Source organism: Centruroides sculpturatus, unplaced genomic scaffold, assembly GCF_000671375.1.
Source record: "Centruroides sculpturatus isolate CEXI.00-Female unplaced genomic scaffold, Cexi_2.0 scaffold414, whole genome shotgun sequence".
NCBI classification, from domain to species: domain Eukaryota; kingdom Metazoa; phylum Arthropoda; class Arachnida; order Scorpiones; family Buthidae; genus Centruroides; species Centruroides sculpturatus.
The window spans coordinates 79,953-90,888 of NW_019384735.1; the positions used below are offsets into that span (position 1 = coordinate 79,953).

The window sequence follows — 10,936 nt, forward strand, 5'->3', positions numbered from 1 at the left end:
TTAATAGGGTTCTGACATAAAATTATGTTAAGAACTGTTTTATGGATATTTTATGTCTATATTGATATATTCATTTATAAAAATTTGTTACAGAAAGTTACTGTAAACCTGCCAAAGAAGAACCATCAGTACAACACAAAAACACAAGTACACAAAACAAAAACAGAGTGTACACGTGAAAATAAAGATATTTTGTTTTGATTTTTCTGACTGAGTTCTCTATTTGCTATAGGAAACTACACTAGTGTAATAAGTCCTATTAATACACAAAGTCCAAAGTAGACAAGGATAAAAACAGAAATCAATAAAAGTACATAGAGGTAAAAAAAGAATGAACATGAAGACAATTTTGTAGCTTCAATATACTTTTTTTATTTATAATTTGATGTAAAAATTAAAATTAACTCATTTGATATGGTTTGCAAAGTTTAACAAACTGGTTAAGAATTTGGTCTTTAGGTATAGTAACAAAAAAAATTGATGAATAGCACTTGTGTATTCTACAAATTTCTATTATACATACCTCACACAATATGCCAACATTTCACTGTAATGGTTTTAATATTCTTATTATCAACAGTACATCTTTGTTTAAATTGTAAAAGAAAAACTTCTTCCAGTTTTTAAAAAACTGTATTAATTACATGTCTTTAAGAACAAAATACCCCAATGGCATGCATTAACCTAGTGTTTCTCAAACTTCACTTTCTGGTAGACCTGGTTAATAAATTTTAATGTGCCATTTATCTAATTTGCATAGTTTCCTATCAATATATTTGCCTAGACCACAGGGATCTGTGGATCACACATTGTCAAGAAAATCTGCTATTCGAACTACCTCTATCACCTGGACAAGAAAATTTCTACTATTTGGCACCACACAATGTGCAAAATNGGGAAATATTTTAATAAGTTTTGTAAATTACTATGTTCAATCCAGCCAGTTATATCTGATTTTTTTTCGTCTGTTAAGTACATCCTTTGAGGATTTCCGTAACATGTATAACAGCCTTTACATAGAAAAAGGTTGCCTGTCCCTGATCTAGAAAGTCAAGAGCTTCTATTTCTTCATTTTCAGTTGTTTACTTTCTATCATTTCTAATTGTTTACTTGAATTCAATTGTTCACTCAATTACTTGAATGAATAATTTTAATATTTACAGATTCATGAATAATAAAAGTTAATTTTTTTCATGATTTTTCTGTTTTATGGATGCTGTATATTGAATCTTGTGTATGAACGTCTCTTTAATCCAAACTTTTGTTTGGTAGACTATCTCACAGCATCATGGTTAAAAACATCTTTATTTTTTTTAAAAATTGGATTACATTGCAAATGCATTTTGGGTTTGTTTATATTTCAAACCCTTCTTCAGTGCATAAGAAAACATAAAAAATCTTTCACAATAACATTTGTGAACATACATATAAAAAGGTTTTTCTTCAATTTTATCCATACACCTAAAATGGGTAGGTACTGGTTTACTTTAGTGAAATGCTATGTATTTTAATATAATATGACATAACAGCTTGTTTCCTTATCCATTTGAATAAGAAAAAACAAAATAAGTGTTAAATAGAAACCAAGTCCAAATCATATTATTAATCAAATCAAGCCAGATTTATTATCCATTTACTATATTTAATTAGCCAAAATATAGCTGATAATAAATCCAGCTTGATTATTTGATTAGGAGAGTAATATTTTATGAAAGAAGATTTAATCCTATCTTCAGTTATTTATGAAACAGTATTTGTTTTTTTAGTAGAGATAATTTATAAATTGCTTACTTCTAATATTAAAGAACTTTTTGGTTCATTGTTAGTTTACATAATTAATGGACATTTTTCAAAACATTTTAATTTAGAAAATAATGAAAACTATTCACAAAGTCACCCAAAATCTAGCAATTAAACAGTTGCACGAATGTTTTTATTTACCTGCAAGTAGACATCTTCAGTTGGAATAATACAATTCTATGAGAAAATTCTTCATTTAGAATTGCACCTGAAGATGTCTACTTAAAGGTTGATGAAAACATTCATGCAACTGTTTAATTGTTGGATTTTGAGTGACTTTGTGAGTAGTTTTTGTTTGTATATCGAGTATTGTGTTGTTTTTAGAAAATAAATTATTATTATAGGAATAATTAAAGTATCAAATTTAATTTTTGTATCTTTGATAAGAGTTTAATTAATCTTGATTATTTTCATATTTTCCAGGTAATATTGTGTTTTATAATGATTCTAATAATTTAAAATCAAATAATTTTCAAAATGGGTAGACATGGAAGTACTAAGAAACCACTAAAAGAAAAAGTTGTACAGATTTATGAAGCATTTTTTAAGGCAAGTATTTATTTATTGTATTTATAATAGTAATTATATACAGCAAAGAAAAATGATCTTAAAAAGAAAACTGTATTCAGGAACATTCATTAAATTTTGATGGTATTTTATATTAGTGTCATAAAATTAAATAATGAAATCACTATATTCACCGAGGCTTATTTACTAACTTGTTTTTGACCATATTAAATTATCTTTATCAGACTTTAAATAGAAGGAACTTACAAGTGTCAAAATAACATGTAAATGGAAGAATAATTTTTACAAATTCAGTATTCGGAACAACATAGTATTAAAATGTAAGGTTGAAAAATTTAAACAAAAATTTCAAATTAAATTGAAAAACATTTATATGCATATTATGAGTAAGTCCTGTTACAAGGAGAGTACTATTAAAAAATAGTTAACATATAAATATTGAATATAATTAAACTTTTGAATTCATCATAAATCAAATATAACTATATCTAACATTAACTGTATCTGATGTTTCTTACTTTTATTTTAAAATTGTATAACTTTTTATACAATTTTAAAATAAAAACAGAGCTTCCTTGTGAAATTAATTGATATAGTTTCTCCTTTGAGTTGCAGTCTTTGAGAAAGGATAAGTTACTGTACTCTCTAATGGCCTCAAGTTCTCTGCACTCACAAAGTAAGGGAAAGATGGAAATTGGCTTATAATCTGTACATTTATCATTTGTTATCTTGAAAAAATTTAAATCAAATAAAAACTGTTTAGTCTTAGTTGCGTGTAAAATCTTTTTACTTTAAAAGGTATTTGTGAATAAATGTAGCCATTTGAAAGCAGAAAAGTTAAATTAAATGAATACCAGCTATGAAATGTTCTTTTTTGTATACATTGTTTTTCATAGTTAATTAAATTAGTATACAATTATATATCAGACAATAAGAAAGATTGACCAAATTTCCAATCTTGTTCAGAACTATTAAACACAACATGGAAACGCTGTAGTTCACTAACATGTGACTAAATTTACATACATTTACATAAATTTACATAAATTTACAATTATTGATATGTGTATTTTTCTGGTTAGATGTTGTTTAAGCTCATTCAAAATAATAACTAATTTATTTTTATTTTCATTCATTCTCTTGAAGAATTTCAGAAATCTCTATCAACTGTAATTGATTTACATTGTGATGTATGATATAATCTGGAATTAACTTATCCAGATAAAATAATTTTCTTACAAATTTTTTTCTGTATAGTTTCCAAATGACTTATCCAATCAAAACTCTAAATTGGGAGTGAGTAGTAAATAGAGTTTATAATTATTGAGGAAAACAGCTTAAAATGATTCTGAATTGTGTTGATCTTCATTTTGCTCATTAAATGGATCAAACAAATATGCGTACTTCTAAACCAATATCCGGCGTGAAAACTCCAAACTTTGTTTGGAGTTTTCACGCCGGATATTGGTTAAGAAGTAAGCATATTTGTTTGATCCATTTAATGAGCAAAATGAAGATCAACACAATTCAGAATCATTTTAAGCTGTTTTCCTCAATAATTATAAACTCTATTTACTACTCACTCCCAATTTAGAGTTTTGATTGGATAAGTCATTTGGAAACTATACAGAAAAAAATTTGTAAGAAAATTATTTTATCTGGATAAGTTAATTCCAGATTATATCATACATCACAATGTAAATCAATTACAGTTGATAGAGATTTCTGAAATTCTTCAAGAGAATGAATGAAAATAAAAATAAATTAGTTATTATTTTGAATGAGCTTAAACAACATCTAACCAGAAAAATACACATATCAATAATTGTAAATTTATGTAAATTTATGTAAATGTATGTAAATTTAGTCACATGTTAGTGAACTACAGCGTTTCCATGTTGTGTTTAATAGTTCTGAACAAGATTGGAAATTTGGTCAATCTTTCTTATTGTCTGATATATAATTGTATACTAATTTAATTAACTATGAAAAACAATGTATACAAAAAAGAACATTTCATAGCTGGTATTCATTTAATTTAACTTTTCTGCTTTCAAATGGCTACATTTATTCACAAATACCTTTTAAAGTAAAAAGATTTTACACGCAACTAAGACTAAACAGTTTTTATTTGATTTAAATTTTTTCAAGATAACAAATGATAAATGTACAGATTATAAGCCAATTTCCATCTTTCCCTTACTTTGTGAGTGCAGAGAACTTGAGGCCATTAGAGAGTACAGTAACTTATCCTTTCTCAAAGACTGCAACTCAAAGGAGAAACTATATCAATTAATTTCACAAGGAAGCTCTGTTTTTATTTTAAAATTGTATAAAAAGTTATACAATTTTAAAATAAAAGTAAGAAACATCAGATACAGTTAATGTTAGATATAGTTATATTTGATTTATGATGAATTCAAAAGTTTAATTATATTCAATATTTATATGTTAACTATTTTTTAATAGTACTCTCCTTGTAACAGGACTTACTCATAATATGCATATAAATGTTTTTCAATTTAATTTGAAATTTTTGTTTAAATTTTTCAACCTTACATTTTAATACTATGTTGTTCCGAATACTGAATTTGTAAAAATTATTCTTCCATTTACATGTTATTTTGACACTTGTAAGTTCCTTCTATTTAAAGTCTGATAAAGATAATTTAATATGGTCAAAAACAAGTTAGTAAATAAGCCTCGGTGAATATAGTGATTTCATTATTTAATTTTATGACACTAATATAAAATACCATCAAAATTTAATGAATGTTCCTGAATACAGTTTTCTTTTTAAGATCATTTTTCTTTGCTGTATATAATTACTATTATAAATACAATAAATAAATACTTGCCTTAAAAAATGCTTCATAAATCTGTACAACTTTTTCTTTTAGTGGTTTCTTAGTACTTCCATGTCTACCCATTTTGAAAATTATTTGATTTTAAATTATTAGAATCATTATAAAACACAATATTACCTGGAAAATATGAAAATAATCAAGATTAATTAAACTCTTATCAAAGATACAAAAATTAAATTTGATACTTTAATTATTCCTATAATAATAATTTATTTTCTAAAAACAACACAATACTCGATATACAAACAAAAACTACTCACAAAGTCACTCAAAATCCAACAATTAAACAGTTGCATGAATGTTTTCATCAACCTTTAAGTAGACATCTTCAGGTGCAATTCTAAATGAAGAATTTTCTCATAGAATTGTATTATTCCAACTGAAGATGTCTACTTGCAGGTAAATAAAAACATTCGTGCAACTGTTTAATTGCTAGATTTTGGGTGACTTTGTGAATAGTTTTCATTATTTTCTAAATTAAAATGTTTTGAAAAATGTCCATTAATTATGTAAACTAACAATGAACCAAAAAGTTCTTTAATATTAGAAGTAAGCAATTTATAAATTATCTCTACTAAAAAAACAAATACTGTTTCATAAATAACTGAAGATAGGATTAAATCTTCTTTCATAAAATATTACTCTCCTAATCAAATAATCAAGCTGGATTTATTATCAGCTATATTTTGGCTAATTAAATATAGTAAATGGATAATAAATCTGGCTTGATTTGATTAATAATATGATTTGGACTTGGTTTCTATTTAACACTTATTTTGTTTTTTCTTATTCAAATGGATAAGGAAACAAGCTGTTATGTCATATTATATTAAAATACATAGCATTTCACTAAAGTAAACCAGTACCTACCCATTTTAGGTGTATGGATAAAATTGAAGAAAAACCTTTTTATATGTATGTTCACAAATGTTATTGTGAAAGATTTTTTATGTTTTCTTATGCACTGAAGAAGGGTTTGAAATATAAACAAACCCAAAATGCATTTGCAATGTAATCCAATTTTTAAAAAAAATAAAGATGTTTTTAACCATGATGCTGTGAGATAGTCTACCAAACAAAAGTTTGGATTAAAGAGACGTTCATACACAAGATTCAATATACAGCATCCATAAAACAGAAAAATCATGAAAAAAATTAACTTTTATTATTCATGAATCTGTAAATATTAAAATTATTCATTCAAGTAATTGAGTGAACAATTGAATTCAAGTAAACAATTAGAAATGATAGAAAGTAAACAACTGAAAATGAAGAAATAGAAGCTCTTGACTTTCTAGATCAGGGACAGGCAACCTTTTTCTATGTAAAGGCTGTTATACATGTTACGGAAATCCTCAAAGGATGTACTTAACAGACGAAAAAAAATCAGATATAACTGGCTGGATTGAACATAATAATTTACAAAACTTATTAAAATATTTCCCAACGTATAAAGAATTATTTTTATTTAAAGGTAAATAGATAGAAAAAAAAAATCACGGTTAATCCTCAAAGGATTTCCGTAACGTGTATAACAGCCTTAAGGGCCACATTTCAAAACTTTTGAACTGGCTTGGGCCACATACAAAAGAAAAGAGGAAAATAATGTCAGTAAATTACAATTATTTATTCATGTGTAATTATAAATTAGCATAGGTATACTTAATTTAGTTTCTAGAACTGTTGTAAATGTAATATATCAGAAGTTAAATATTAGTCACTTCTAGTTTTAAATTAATTTCAATGTATCTGTTAGCCAGTTTCTCGTTTTAATTTTTACTAAGTTCATTGCAGAAAAATTATTCATAAACATAAATTATAGAAAATAATGTTTAAATTTTTGCTGCATACTTCCTTAAGCTGGGAAATTGATATATTTATTCATATTTTATGTGAGGCAGGCTGCAAAAAATATTACTGCAGGTTGCCCATCCCTATTTTAGATGGTAAAGATTGTTTGGAAGCCATAACCACTTCATGCAGTAGTATTAGTAGTCTTGATCAAAGTGAAAAAAAGCAGTCTTCCTGAAAATACTCTTGACATTTTAAACATAGCCTATTGATTCAAAAGCAACTTTTTAGGAGTTGACTCCCAAAATCTTTCATAGTTATTGACTTACACAAAAATCAAAGAAAATTTAAAAACAAAAAATGTTAGAATATCATCTTTACTGGAATGGAAAACACTAGATTTTAACAAAAAAGCAACTAAAAATGCTTTACACAGTCACTATGAAATTATTCGTTGAGGTATAAATAATATATGCCTAAACTTTTACCAATTATTCATTATTAGTAAAAGATAGCTACAGTATTTTCATAGTTCAAAAATAGTCCAGTAATTAAGCTTACATTGTTTAATTTGGGCTTTTAGTTAGGCAATTTATACCTTGTACGAATGCAGAAATGAATGAAAACAACATTGGCTTTTCACATTTATAGACCCATCTATATGTAAAAGCAAAACAGTAAGAGTCTAGATATCTTTCCCGAGAGAATGCCATCTCTTTGTGGACATGTCTAGCTTAGAAAGAAACAATGAGAAAACTTCAAAACAATCTCTCACAAAAGATTGCTCTATACTGTATTTTCATTTGGTTTTCTATTCATACAATAAAATCTTAGTATTGTTTCTTACAGAGAATAACTCTTTACCTGCAATTACATACAGTACTTCATTTGCAATAATTCACAATAACTTATTAGAACTTCAAAATTAAATACTGTTTTGAATCGTTCTTCCAACACTTGTTTATTATGTAAAAAATTATAAACAATTCTTGAATAATGAAGTTATTTTCTTATTTATATTTTTAACAGAATATATATGTTTCATATATATTATAATATATATTATATTCAATGCATATTATAATAGATTTAATATTGCTTGAGATCTTCAATACAATAGCTTTTATAATTTAATTTTTAAGACAATAGATATGTAACGTGAACCTATGACTAAAACTTTATTTTTCCGTCGGTCTTATCTTACGTAAAATATAACGTACTGTACAATACGTAGAAAGAATTTTATTCTTCATATTAAGCCTGAAAGTTGCGAAGTTTATAATTAATATTTACAAGTGCTCAATAATATCGAAATATCTAACAACTTACATTCAAAATAGCTAAATTGAAATCTTTTCATTAATTCGTAAATTTCACATTTGAATCCTTAAGTACACTCACACTCGTAAAACGCCCCCTACTGTTTATATCTCATACAATCCTAAATAAACATTTCATTTTGAATTTTTTCCTCCATTTCTATAAATATTTTAATGACTGAATTTTTTTTAAATATTCTATATTTAACATTTTTTTTCTCTTCGTTCTGATTCTCTCTGTCCTATGGATAACAGGAATTGCTTCCTCCTGATGCTCATTAGTAGATTCGACGGAGCCCGACATAACCGGAACAGACCCCATGAATAAATTTCTGGTGTTGCTCGCCTGAATTCGATCCCGAATCCTATAGAGCAGGGGTAGCCAACTTTTGTGTACATAAGATCTACTTTTTATCTTAAAAATGTGTCGCGATCGACTCGTTGTCGTAAGCATAGTCCAAGTCAGGGATGGGCATTCCGCGGCCCGAGTCGCATAAAATGTGTATAAATATATCAATTTCCTAGCTTAAGAAGTATGCAGCAAAAATTCAAACGTTATTTTCTACAACTTATGTGTGTGAATAGTTTTTCCTGCAATGAATTTAGTAAAAATTAAAACGAGAAATCGGCTAACAGACTCACCTCGAAACTAATTTAAAACTAGCAGTGACTAATATTTAATCAAATATTTTTGATACATTACGTTTACATCAGTTCTAGAAGCTAAATTAAGTATACCTATTCTATTTTATAATTATATATGAATAAATAATTGTGATTTACCGGCATTTNCGTGTATCGACAGAAGGCGAGAAGAGAAAATTTACGTACTTAAGTACTAATAGTTCACGAAAATAATAATTTTCGTGAACTATTATTACTTAAGTATGTAAAAATTTATTTCATTTCCTGTTGTACGAAGGTTTTACCCAATTCTCGAACCGTGTCAGAGTAAATCCGTGCTATAAAAGTACCGTGTTATACGGGGGATGGTACCAATTCTCGAACCGTGTTAGAGTGAATCCGTGCTATAGAAGTGCCGTGTTATACGGGGGTTACCTGTATATAGATATAGATGTATTTACGTCGAATGAGCATAATAGTAATGCTGGAATAGAAAGAAAGGGGGAAAAAATTTAAATTGAAATATCATCTGCGCAATCCATCACTGTAATGGACTGTATCGCATTACGATTTAATGATTGTAGACATTCTTGTCATATTATCAGCATTCGCCGTGGTGAATGCTGATAATATGACAAGAATGTTTACAGTCATTAAAATATCTGCAATTTGATTTTCAAGTCATATAAACACGTAATAGCTATCTAAAAGATGCTCGTGACATGGTCATGCTGAAAGATAGCTTACCGCTAAGAGTATCAGAATTCAACTCCGATACAAATTCTTAACATTCGTTATGAAAACGTTATCCATAAATTTAAACACAATTTAATAATAAAAAATAATAATTTTCTGAATTATAGGATTCGTTACATCACTGTAAACATGGGCTAATTTTAAACCTTTTTAACATTTTCGAACACTTTCAACGGAATAAGAACATATTTAATAGTTTTCATGCAATGTTCTAAATATTTTTTAAAATCGATTCGACTACTCTTAACCATTAGATAATGGCTCTGAAAAGAGCCGTTTTGTTGCTAGATTATAAAAATCTACCAGCTCCGTTGTCTGCTCTCCAACAGGATCACCATGAAACTATTCGATTTTATTGACTTTCCTTTCTTTCTGCCTTCTTTCTGCCTCGACTACGTCTTCTGCGAGATCTTCGCTTTCTGCTTCTCTGCTTAAATTTTTCTCTCTTTTTATCTCTTCCCTTGCTTCTCCTTCTGCTTCTTGCGACCCGTCTTTTCTTGGATTCCCCTCTTTTACTAGAACCTATGCGTTTACGTGTTACTCGACGCAGAACAGACTGTCTTTGCATTCTTTCCAAATAATTCTCGCCATTTGCAAATACGTTCTTTAAAATGTAGTCGAGTTTATTATCCAGACGACTCCTTGTAACTTTTGGTGGATTCTCATCCATTACAAGAGATTTTCGCCTTCGTTTGCTTCTTTTATTAATGGGAGAGTCGTTCGCCATGATCTTGAGAATTCTAGAAGCAAAATAACGGAATTCGAAATTATCGAACGATATTTGAAAACGATGTCGTTGTGTGATGTTCGAAATTTGAAAATCAAATTTAAATACGTTTGATAACTTCTATAATTTGGAAATTTAAAAATTATGAGTTTATAGGAACTTATTAAAATAAATCATATATTTGGCACTACAAATATTGCTAAATAAACTATTTTAATGGATTGAAATGACTCTATTTAACATAAAATACACTTTTTAAATAAATTTTCTATTTTCTCTAATTTAAACTGTCCTTACATCTTAGTTTTTCCGCATAATTTTTAAGTAAATGTATACGCAGTGCGTGTAACCTAAAAAAACTGTTATTGAAATGAAGATGCACAATATTTTCTATGAAGCGAAGTGTTGTCAAGTATCAAAAAATGTCGACGTGGATAAAAGGTTTATAGTGACGTTGAAAATTAATATTTAAAAAGCAACGAATTAAATTAAAACGTTTTAGGCGACGGTTTACGTCAGTCTAG

At 27.4% G+C, this 10,936-nt stretch overlaps 1 protein-coding gene across 1 annotated transcript in view; it reads right to left on the bottom strand.

Moving 5' to 3' along the window:
- LOC111628279 (UPF0668 protein C10orf76 homolog) overlaps positions 1–8,760 on the bottom strand; it is a 78,135-nt gene extending 69,375 nt beyond the window's left edge. Inside the window, exons 1-2 of the mRNA XM_023372027.1 lie at positions 8,316–8,760; positions 5,187–5,312 (exon numbers count right to left, since the gene is read on the bottom strand). Coding sequence (XP_023227795.1) covers positions 5,187–5,258 — 72 coding nt within the window. The 5' untranslated portion in view covers positions 5,259–5,312; positions 8,316–8,760. The remainder of the gene's footprint in view (positions 1–5,186; positions 5,313–8,315) is intronic.
- Positions 8,761–10,936: the final 2,176 nt, after the last annotated feature.